The 11,647-nt window shown below is 51.9% G+C and overlaps 1 protein-coding gene across 2 annotated transcripts in view; it reads right to left on the minus strand.

Annotated features, from left to right (window-relative positions):
* Nucleotides 1-832: 832 nt before the first annotated feature.
* TBC1D2 (TBC1 domain family member 2) overlaps nucleotides 833-11,647 on the minus strand; it is a 56,051-nt gene continuing 45,236 nt past the window's right edge. The window contains exons 9-13 of one of the 2 annotated variants that reach the window (XM_032164651.2): nucleotides 10,553-11,029; nucleotides 5,107-5,227; nucleotides 3,296-3,481; nucleotides 2,079-2,200; nucleotides 833-1,423 (exon numbers count right to left, since the gene is read on the minus strand). In XM_032164651.2, coding sequence (XP_032020542.1) covers nucleotides 1,216-1,423; nucleotides 2,079-2,200; nucleotides 3,296-3,481; nucleotides 5,107-5,227; nucleotides 10,553-11,029 — 1,114 coding nt within the window. In that variant the 3' untranslated portion in view covers nucleotides 833-1,215. The remainder of the gene's footprint in view (nucleotides 1,424-2,078; nucleotides 2,201-3,295; nucleotides 3,482-5,106; nucleotides 5,228-10,552; nucleotides 11,030-11,647) is intronic. The other variant, XM_032164653.2, reaches the window with a different exon arrangement.

An 11,647-nucleotide genomic window follows, 5' to 3' on the forward strand; every position in this document is an offset into this window, starting at 1 on the left:
CCACCACGGGGCCTGGCCATGGTCCCCAGTGATGGGGAAAGCTTCCTCCCCAGCCTGGATGGGAGCCTCAGATCAGAGCCAGGAGGTTCCAGGGCAGCATCCCCTAATCCTGGGTGGTTTTCCAGAGAGGAGGCTTCCGTGTGAGAAACCCCCACGCCCAGTCCTTCATACCAAAGACAGCCAACTCAAGGCTAGGCCAGCACAGACACAGGTTTTGCTGAGAAATGAGTTGCCAAAGTCACTGGTATGGCCTTGACCCCCTGCCTCAGGTGGGGACAGACTGAAGCCTCTATTTGCTGAAGAGGGACCTGGAGGAGCCTGATGCTGGGCTGGGGCCACAGTGGGTGCTGTGACGAGCCAGCCCTGGCTTGCGCTGCAGCAGTCTCCACTTGCCACCTTCTCCTATCCTCCCAACCACCCATTTTTCAGAGGAGAGGTGACCCTCCGTGCCCTAGCCTATGAAGTGGGCAGTGGGAGGTCACAAGTGGGGCACCTGACCCAGGGCTCTCTGCCCAACCCCCACACCAAGTTCCTGGTGGTGGTGCACAGGGGGTTTCCCTGGGATCCCCCCAAAATGGGCTGTGAGCAGAAAGGAGGGCACAGGGGCCGGGCTCTGGAAACAGGCTTCAGCACACGGTGAGTGTCCTGGAATGCACACCCAGGCAGCACTGAAAAGGAGCTGCTACCCAGAAAGACAAAACCCTAACATCTCAGGGAACCAGGCAGGAGCTGGCCCTGCAGACGCTCACAGAAATAGCAGCCAGAGATGCCCTAGGCTGGAAGCCTGGTGGTGGCACACCCTGGCACCGTGGGCCCATCCAGGAACAACTGGTAACTGAGAACTGTTTAAGTTCCAAAGCTTATAAATGATTTCCACCATTTACATTGTTTTATATTGATATAACCTAGAGAATGTTCCAGGTTACCCTATAGAGGCAGTGCTCTTGCTTATTTACATGCCAAAGTGCTCTGTGGAAGAGGTGACAAAAGGGTGGCATCCCTGGGTAAGTAAGTGCCTATGAAGAAGTAGCCCAATCAATGGCTTCGCAGCACACAATGTCCCAGTGGGGAAACTGAGGGCCAGAGAGGGGAAGGGACGTGTCCAGGGTCACATGGTGATGGGACACCCAGGGCTGGGCCACTGGTCCGTGCCTGACCTCCAGTGGGTCTGCCAGCCAAGGGTGAGGAAGGCTTTGGGGAGGGGAGGTGGCCAAGTCAGGCTTCCCCCTCCACCTCGTCCTCGCTGGCGCAGCCCTCGGACATGGCTCTGCGCTGGGATGCACGCCTCTCCAGGTATTCAGCCTTAAGCTGCTCCAGCTCCCGCAGCTCAGCCTCCAGCCGCTCCCGGTGGAGCATGCGCAGCTGCCGCAGCTGTTTCATGCGGAAGGGGTTCATGTCGTTGAAGGCGATGTTCATCAGCTTCCTGGGAGGAGGGCACAATCAGCCCAGAGCACGTCGCCCTACATGGCCGACGTTTACCCGGCTTTCCCAGACAGACATCCCCGCATTTCTTCTGCCCTTGTGGCTGAGCCCTGACCCCCGCCCTCAGGAGGAAACAATGAATAAGATGATTTCCACCCACAGAGATAGGTACTGAGGCAGGAGGAAGATCAGAAGAAAGACACCTAACCCAGCAGGGAAGGGCTGGTCAGGGGAGGCTTCTTGGAGGAGGTGACATGTGAGCTGAGTTTTAAAGAATGAATAAAAGGTGACCAGGCAAAGAAGACAGTGGTGGTGGAAGTGGCAAGGAAGCATTCTAAGTAGAAGAAACTGCAAGGGCAAAAGCCCGGAGGTGGGGTTGTCCTAGGAACTCGTATAATTCTGTTTTCCAGGATCACTGGCCATGGGTGTTCAGGGTAGGGGAAGGTGGGCAAAAAATGAAACTCCGTGGAGGCCTCAAATGCCATGTTAAGGGGGCAGACATATCACTCAGTCAGACTTCCCCAAAGATTTCTAAGCTATAATATGAGCATCAGCGTCACTTACCAATCTCTACTTGGCAAACATCAGCCTCCCCTCTGCTATGTGTCGTGGGGGTGCATGAGTGGTGGGAGTGGCAGGGGGTGGGGGGTCCTCACCGGCTGTTGGAGATGGTCTTGGTGAAGAAGCGCAGGTACTGGTAGATTTCCAGGCCATTCTGTAGCCTCAAGATCTCCTTCTCGTTGTACTTGAAAATGGCCAAGGCATAGCGAAACACCACCTGGGGGTAGAGTGGGGGCTCAGGTGGGGCATGGGGGGCCAGGCAGGTCATCCCCGGAGGGAAGGAACATGACAGACCCGGGCAGTATGGAAGACCCTGGACTGGCTGCAGAAGTTGAGGTCTGGAGGCACAATGTGCGGGGGAGGGCCTCCAGGGGGCTGGGGGAGACTGAATACCCCAGGAGGGTGCACAGCTTGAAATCTGGGGATTTGGACAGAGTCCTGGCTCTAGCCTGTCTTGTCCCATGACTGCGGGTGAGGCATGGCCCCTGTTGAATCTCATGGAGTTAATCTGTATCTTTACGTGGGGCTTTGGCAAGAACCAGATGAAATGACAGGCCAGACGCGGTGGCTCACGCCAGTAATCCCAGCACTTTGGAAGGCTGAGACGGGTGGATCACCTGAGGTCAGGAGTTCAAGACTAGTCTGGCCAACATGATGAAACCCCATCTCTACTAAAAATACAAAAATTAGCCAGGTTTGGTGTCGCATGCCTGTAATCCCAGCTACTTCGGAGGTTAAGGCAGGAGAACTGCTTGAACCTGGGAGGCAGAGGTTGCAGTGAGTGGAGATTGCGCCACTGCACTACAGCCTGGGCGACAGAGCAAGGCTCCATCTCAAAAAAAAAAAAGAAAGAAAGAAATGAGAAATCTGTGGGTGCTTTGTAAACTGAGGTGTAAACTAGGGCTGAGTTGGGGGACCTGCCCAAGGTCTCTGGGCAAGGTCAGTACAGAGCTAGGTCCAGACCTGAGCTCTGGTCTCTTAATCCAAGGCTTAGTCCAAACAGGAGGAAGAAAAGGAGGGCCCAGGTGACTAGGGGGCAAGGACAGCATAGGGATGTGCCTCTCTGATCATGCTCATGCCTCCTCTCCACGGAAGGGAAATCCCCCTACTTTAGGATATATCTTAAGAAGCAGAACCACTACTTCTCATACACGCAAAGCACTTTACAGTTGACAAAGCCATGCTCTCAGGAGATGTTCAACAGCCCTGACAAGTAAGCATTGTCTTCCCGTTCTCCAGGGGCAGAGTCAAGACCCAGATGGGTGAAGGGACTTGATCAGGGGCCCCCGATCATCCCCTGGCTGCACCCTACCTTCGTCCCCTCGTACAGGAAGGCATCCCAGACCCGAAGGAGGATGTTGCTAATGAGACTGTCCGCAAAGACCACGAGAAACCAGTTGAAGGTGATGAGGGAGAGATCCACGTGGTGTTGCCCCAGGTGGGCCATCAGCCTGGGCAGCTTCTCCGAGAGCAGGTCCTGGAGCACCCGCTGGTCCACCTGGAAGCCAGCAAGAGGGCCTGTCATCTGCAGCCCCAGGGTAGGGCTGCCTCCCTCCCTGCCCGGCCTTCCTACCCAGTCAGTCCACACAGAGTCCTGAAGCTGCTCTGGGCAGGTCCTTTCCTGCCCAGGAGACACCTCGGGGAGCCAGGGCCCAGTCTAGCTGGGAGTCAGGTACAGCATCATATCACTCCGCTGCTCCTAACATAGGCCAGAGTCCTCTGGACTCTGCAGTGGAGCCGTGTGGGCTGGCACATTCTCCACCCCCTCACCTATCTGAATCCCTTGAGCCAAGCAGGAGCTCAGGGGCCAGCTGATCCTCCTGGCAGTTCAGAGACACTGGTCTCATGCCCAGGGGCCTTGGCGAAATGGAAGCTTTGTCTCTAGGCTTACATCAGCTGACACCCACAGCCCCTTCTCTATATCCAATTTGTGCCTGACACCTAAGATCCTAGGCGGATGTCTGGTCCAGGGACAGGTGTGTGTGTGTGGGAAGGAATAATGTCCTGCCTCGCCGGACATCAAGGAATCTTCTCAAAGCAGGGTGCTCCTGGCGACACTGGCCAGTGACCTCTTCTTGTGACCACTGTCATGCCTCCGTCCTTGTTTCACTGGATGGGTTAACCACTCTCAGCACTGGCTCCAAGACATGGTTCTTTTGTGGTTCTCCTCCTCCCTCTGTGATGACTCCATTTTAGTTTCCCCTTGCTTTTCCTTCCTGGAACTGCTGGTTGCTCAGTCCTCTCCCCTCACTTACGTCCTCTTCCAGGCATTAGCGTCAGCTGTGGCAAACAGCCAGTAGCTCCCCTTCTCCCTCACCCAGAACCTTGGGTCATCTATGGAGGCCAAGTGTCCAGTTCAAAACCTAAGGTAACTCCCCAAGTCTAAGATGCCATTGACCTACTGAAGGATTTATGGATGAACTGATACAATGCCAGAAATTTACTTCAAGATAAAGCAGGAGGAGCGGATGGGAGTTCAGAAGAAATAACACTGGCTCCCTGGGTTGATAGCTGAAACCAGGTGATGGACACATGGAGGTTCATTATACTATTCCCTCTGTTGTTTTGAATGTGGGAAATTTTCCATAATAAAATATGAAAAAAAGGGTCATATAACACACATCAATTTCAGAGATGTTAAGATGTAAAAATTAAATATGTACATTTCCTAACTTGCCTTGCAACTAGGGCAGCCATGAAATAGTTCTGACCAGTAAACTGCAAGTAGAAATTGCTGGGTCAGGGAGCCAGCTCCTGGTGTTCACCTTCTGCTTCTCCTGGCCTAGGCCATGGCCACAGTGCTGGAGGCGATGCAGCCATTTTGTGACCAGGAGGTGATGGGTGTGAGGATGAAGGCCACATGCCAGAGATGGCAGAGCAGGGAGCTAGGAGCCTGAACCCTGCGGTACTGCCTTGTCTTTCACTATCTGAGAAAAATAATCCCCGATTGAAGCTGTTGTTAGGTTGGGCTTCTCTTCCATGCAGCCAAATGCACTCCCATAGTGCAGAGGGAGAAATGGAAGCCTGAGAGATTCCCAACTTTCCTGAGAGTCACAGGCTTCTAGGAACAGCTCTGAGGCACTGCCCTACATGGCTGCCAAGTTCCCCCCTTTCCCCACTCACCTGGGATGCCGTCAGTGTGTTGCAGTAGTAATCAGCGGGCATGATGGTCTCCACAATGGCCACCAGGCACCAGAAGGCGCTCTCCTCCTCCTCTAGGACCAGCAGAGCAATGGCCGCCAGCCTGGAGTAGTAGGGAAGGCCTGGAGTGATTACAGAAGCCGTGGTCCTGCCAGGCAGCACATGGCAGAGGTGGCTTCCTAGGTTCCAGGGGGAAAGTCCTTCCATGTGAGCATCAGTGCAATCCCACTCCCTAACCAGATTGGTGCTCCTGGCACCTGGGGTGAGACAAATGCTCTTTTGGGGAGGATGACTGGTGATTTCCAGAGCAATGGGGATCACTTCAGAGCAGGAGCTCTGGAGTCAGGCTGCTTGGGTAAATCCTGATCTTGTGGCTTCCTGGGTAGCCTTGGGCAAGTTACTGAACCCCTCTAAGCCTCAGTGTCATAATAATCACAGGACTGTTTTGAGGATGAACAGAGCTCATTCAGTGCCCTACACAGTGCCTGCCACACAGTGAGCTCTTTATAAATGTTAGCTATCCTCACCTTAGTATTCACAGGCTTTGAGACCTTGGCAAGTACGCTAACCTCTCTGGGCCTTGGTTTCATGATCTGTAAAGTGAGATTAACAATATCTATCCCCCGGGGCCATGAGGCATCTTGAGACAGACCTACTGTGCCTAGCTCACTGCCTGGCATTTAGGAGGTGCTCAATGCACATAGCTTTTTTTTCTCCTTTACTTCCCCTCCCCACCAGGTTAGCATAAGGCTCTAATGAAATCATGGGTAAGAAACAAACAAAAACCCACAGGGCTGAGCAGGGAAGTCTTCCTGGGATAAGTACTGTTTTCTCTACTTCTCCCATCTTCCCTGGCAGCTCTCATCCCGGGCCAGTCCAAGAAGGCATTTTCCAAAAATGTCTTCCAGGGACTACTGGTCTCCCAAGATGCTAGGTGAACACAAGGTTCTATATTCAAAGATATCTGGGGAATGCTGCACATTCTAGCTCCTGAGAGGCTTATGACGCACACTGTGTTAGTAAAGCCTCTGAGAAGTCCTGTGGTGACAAAACCCTGTGTGGCTGACTGTAACCCAGGGTTGCCCAGGGGGTCCACAGAGCCCCTGCTGTCCATTGCACCCATGGGGGCCTAGTAGAATGAATGGTCCTCAGAGGACCCTGGGGGGAGGTCGCTTTAGAAAGCCTCTCTCTGGTCATAACGAGCATTTAAGGAACACATTCCCTCATCCAGATATTTATGCTTCTTTGGGTTCTCTCTAGATTGGATTCATGACCTCCACCTTCTTTTGAGGCTCACAACTCTTAGAAACATGGTTGAATCTCAAAAGAAAAAAGAAATATCCCTTCTCTTTCCCCAGTAGACTGGGAAGGAATTTCTCCCAAATTTGGTTCAAATATTTGTACAAAACCTTCCTAAGTCGAAGCTGAGTGGATGAAGAGAACAGTCACAGGTCTCCTGGGATATAGGAAGCTCTGTTCTCTCAGAGCTGGTGGGGAGGGACCTCCATAGGTCACTGAGTTCAAGGATAGCAAACATGAGATACACTGGCCTCTATTCTATTCTCTTTGTCTGTGCCCAGGGCAGACATAACTAATTGATCATGGCAGCATTCCCTTTGTCTAAGCCCACGGTAGACATAAGTAATTGATCACAGTACTCTTTCCCACTGAGTCTGAAGGCTGCCTCAGAAACTCTCTCAGGACAGGGCTCCAGGCAGCTGCTTCCTACTGGTCATCTCTGGTCTAGACACACTTCTTATTGCAGTGGTGGAAAAACCAAGGCTTAGAAAGCAGAAGTTACCTGCTCAACATTACATAGTCAGTTGATGACATTATATAGCCAGTTGATGGCAGAGTGGAAATAGAACCCAGGGCTCCCAAAGTCTAGCCCAGTGCTCTCTCCACTCTACCCCACCCTGTTTCCCCTTAGCCTTAGGATGGCCTCAGTCTAGGGAGTTAGCTACCAGCATTGGTTTAGACTTCAGCACATGTTAAAAAGTCAGTTATCTGAGGCTGGTTGCTAGGGCTTACTAACTGCTCAGGGGTATGGCTGAATTCGAACCTAAGACATTTAGGGCCCAGGTAGGCTTGCAAAGAAAGGAGTGTGTTGATGGGGGAAAAACAAACCACTTTTAAAGCACTGTACTTATTTTCATAGGTTTAAAACATTTGCTCTAAATTAGCATTAGACCATCACCAAACAAGCTGGATTTGTTGCCTTAGAGGCAGGGTCTGTCAACTTGAGATATCAAACATGCAGTTCTTTTTCTTTTCTTTTCTTTTTTTGAGACAGAGATTCACTCTGTTGCCCAGGCTGGAGTGCAGTGGCATGATCATGGCTCACTGCAACCTCTGTCTCCTTATCACCTCAGCCTCCCGAGTAGCTAGAACTACAGGCATGTGCCACCACACTTGGCTAGGTTGTTAGGTTGTTTTTTGTTTTTTGGGGTTTTTTTTGGTATTTTTTGACAGGGCTTTGCCGTGTTGCCCAGGCTGTCTCAAACTCCTGGGCTCAAGGGATCCACCCACCTCGGCCTCTCAAAGTGCTGGAATTACAGGCGTGAGCCACGGCGCTGGGCCCACACATGCAGTTCTAATGGCTACCACTAGATGGCAAAGAAGACATGTGTCAGGGACCCGCAGGCTTGGGTTTAGAGCCTCCAAAAGAATACATTGCACTTGCCACATTTGAACAGGCTTTCTATTATAAGTAACGTTCTCTTTTTTTGAGATGGAGTCTTGCTCTGTCACCAGGCTGGAGCGCAGTGGTGCGATCTCGGCTCACTGCAACCTCTGCCTCCCTGGTTCAAGTGATTCTCCCGCCTCTGCCTCAGCCTCCTGAGTAGCTGGGATAACAGGCGCATGCCACCACGCCCAGCTAATTGTTGTATTTTTAGTAGACACAAGGTTTCACCATGTTGGCTAGGATGGTCTTGATCTTTTGACCTTGTGATCCGCCCGCCTCGGCCTCCGAAAGTGCTGGGATTACAGGCGTGAGCCACCGTGCCCGGCCTATTACAAGTAACTTTCTATTTTAAGCAGTAAATATTTACATGAATACCAATTATCTGCACTTGCATATCAAATTTAAGTAAAAATACTATTCAGAGAAAGATATTTTAGAAAACCCGTCTGGGGACCTTCCGCCTCTCTTGGTCTTAGTTGTCCCTTCTGCACCTCTCTGTGGCCTGTGTGCTGCCTCCTTCCACACAGGGAGAAGCTTCTCTCCTTCTATGAGGCTTATCTCAAGTAACCCTCCTGCTATAGGATTTTTCTCTGCCCCTTCAGCACAGGTTGAACTCCAAAAGCAGGTCTCGAGAAGGTTACATCTACGTAGGAGAAAGGTTTCTGGGAGGCTTCAGCACAGCCTGTGACTACTGCTATTTGGAGAGAGAGAGCAGGTTGTAGAAAGGACTGGGTTTGGGGGCTGGGGGCCGGGGGCCAGGGTGAGCAGTTGGCTAGGCCAGCATTTGTGGTGAGGCAATAGGCAGGTTCCTCAGCCTCTCAGACTCTCTCGTGTCTCATCTGGGCATGGTGGCGCCAGTGAAGGTTTTTGTGAGGATTAAATGCCATCAGGTGTTAAACACCTGGAATCCAAGAGGCCCCCATTATGTATTACTTCCTACCTGGCCTTTGTGTGAAATGCAAAAATTATTATTCATTCTGATCTCATAGCTTCCAGCTCCCTTCATAGCTATTCTTAGAAGAGGCTTTGCAGGTTTTGTTTCTTCTGGATTTTAACATGTTCAAACAAATGAGAAGTACAGGGGCTTTTGTCAGACTGTTGAATGAATGAAATTTCTACAGACCTGACCTGTGGCAGACATTTAGTGTGGCATGAAATCTGAACATATTTTCCAAGGAGGCTTTGACTGAGAGGCATTACTGTTGGAGTTTAGCTCTTAATTCCCAGGAATTGTATATATACATGCTCAATTTCACCCAATTTTAGGCTGGAAATAGAGTATGAAAAATATCTACCTTTGGGAACCACTCAAATTTGAGTAAGGACACTGAATGTTGATTCTGTGCTAAATAAATGTCACACACCACCTATTCTAAAAAAAAGCAGCATGGCTTATGTAAATTTTGCTTAGGTATATGTGTGTTTAAATTAAATTGAGTGAAAACTTGCTTTGGGAAAATATTTGCAACTATGCAGCTTCTACTGAAATAGCTGGGGCTGGAGCACGGGGATGACAGTCCCTCACAGTCTTGGAGGGGAGACAGCCCTGTGAACCAGGTGACCTCATCCCCTAACCCCAGTCCCTCCCTGCGTCCCCTACCAATTGGACCAGAAGTGGAAATTATTCCTGGCTGGGTCAATCAGATTCTTCCTTTGGGGAATTTAGAACTGGAACATGAGGGGTGGGGTGGGAAGACTCGCTGAAAGGCCCAAGACTCAGGGGCTGAGGTCTCCATTCTAACAGCTTCAATGGTCCCTAAATGTCCAATGAATAAATGGACAGAGACTGGTCTGCTGAGAGAGAAGGAAGCAGACACAGAGAATGAAGAGAGGCCAGAGGCCATGCAGCTGCAGAGGGCAGCAGAGCAGTACCTTGGTGCTATACGAGCTCAGGGGATGGCATCCCAGGACTGTGGCACAAAGGCTGCCCCCTGGGGTTGTGCAGGGCTGCGGCCCTGCTGCAGACAGCAGCTGCCTTGGCTTCCAATGACCATCTGGTCCTCAGCTCTGTTTTCTTTTCCTGGCTTCTGTGAACTCCCCTTGTAACATTTAGAAAGTCTCTTTTCCCTGGGTCTTCTGCATGGGTTTCACTGAAAGCAAATGATTCCTGATCCAGAGAGTCCTGCCATATGTGAGTGGGGCCTTACCCTGTAGATTCCAGCAGGCCAAAGTTTGAGAGGCCATGTAAGTCGTACGTCCCCAAGCACCAATCAAAGGAGAGAGCCGGGACAAGGGGCCTGGAGCTCTGAGCTCTGGCACATCTCTGTCTTGAACATGTCCTCTCACCGGCCTGTGGGTGGGGAACCTGGGCTCATGTCTCCAGGTTCTTGGGAGGCTCCAAAGAGAAACAGCAGTGCTCTAAAACAGCGATCCCCAACCTTTTTGGCACTAGGGACCGGTTTCGTGAAAGACAATTTTTCCATGGACTGGGGTGGGGGAGGGGTGGTTTTGAAACTGCTCCACCTCAGATCATCAGGCATTAGATTCTCATAAGGAACACGTAACCTAGATCCCTCACATGCAGAGTTCACAATAGGGTTCACGCTCCTGTGAAAATCTAATGCTGCCACTGATCTGACAGGAGGCAGAGCTCAGGTGGTAGTGCTGTCTCGCCCACTGCTCACCTCCTGCTGTGCGGCCCTGTTAACAGGCCACAGATGGCTGCCTGTCCACGGTCTGAGGGTTGGGGACCTGTGCTCCAAAAGGTAAAGGTCACACCTTCACTGGGCTTTGGCGGCTCACCTGTTCAGGCCCTGGCAGTAGCCGATGGTGGGGTTCTGCCAGGAGAAGGCCAGCAGCACCCGGCGGAGCTTGTCGGGGAAGCTGGAGGTGGGGCAGGTGAAGTGTTTGTTGTTGGGAAAGGTCCGGTTCAGGTCCAGCTCAATCTGGCGGGCAGCAGGGTGCTCGCGGGCCTGGCCCCGGCTCAGCAGTTCCTGGTAGCAGCCTGGAGTGTGCAGGTGCTGGACACGGAGGTGGACCAGCCACCTCCAGACACGAGGCCGGTGTTCACGGGGCACTCCTGCCCGCAGTAGCTGCTTGAGCTCAGCTGAGGGCACAAGATTGCCCAGGGCAGCCCAGCGCTCCCGCAGCGGCCGATCCACAGCCTCGAGGCCCAGCAGGTGGTGGGAGCGTACCTCCAGCGCCTGGATCTTGGCCAGCAGCTTCAGGTCTTCTACCTCATAGTCGGGCACCGTCAGGAAGCCATACTCATCATACTCACTGCCAGCAAAAGTCCATGTTAGCAACACCTTGCAGAGCCCTTCCCTAGATAAGGGGTGGTGGGGACAGGGAGGACCCCAGGCCAGGTTCCTGCCCTGCTTTCACTGAGGGTTAACCACATAGCTCTGGGCAGGTCACTTCAGTTCTCCCAACCTCAGGTTGCGAATCTGTATAATGGGTATAAGGAATCCCTGCTCTGCCTCCTAAAGACCCAGTGAGATCCTCTGTTGTAAGATGCTGGGGGCCTAGATAGTGCCTGGTACACAGTAAATGCTCAAGAGATATTTACTAATTCTATGCAAATATAAAGGACCCTCTTATTACTCCATGCAGCCTTAGGCCCAAGGAGTCCTGCACTGTGAATACAGAACCCCATTTACCACAGCCAGTAAGCGCAGGGATGGACAGGGAACAGACAGCACCAATGACAGACAGGTGGAACAGCTGGGGACCCATTCCAGACGGCCTTTGATTTATTCAATGTTGACTCACCTCCACTCTGTGCCCTGCCTGCACAATCTCATTTAATCCTAATGATCCTGCAAAGCAGGTGTGTTTGCCCAAATCTTTTCTTTTTCCTTCCTTCCTTCCTTCCTTCCTTCCTTCCTTCCTTCCTTC

The sequence above is a fragment of the Hylobates moloch genome, unplaced genomic scaffold, assembly GCF_009828535.3.
Source record: "Hylobates moloch isolate HMO894 unplaced genomic scaffold, HMol_V3 SCAFFOLD_10, whole genome shotgun sequence".
Classification (NCBI taxonomy): domain Eukaryota; kingdom Metazoa; phylum Chordata; class Mammalia; order Primates; family Hylobatidae; genus Hylobates; species Hylobates moloch.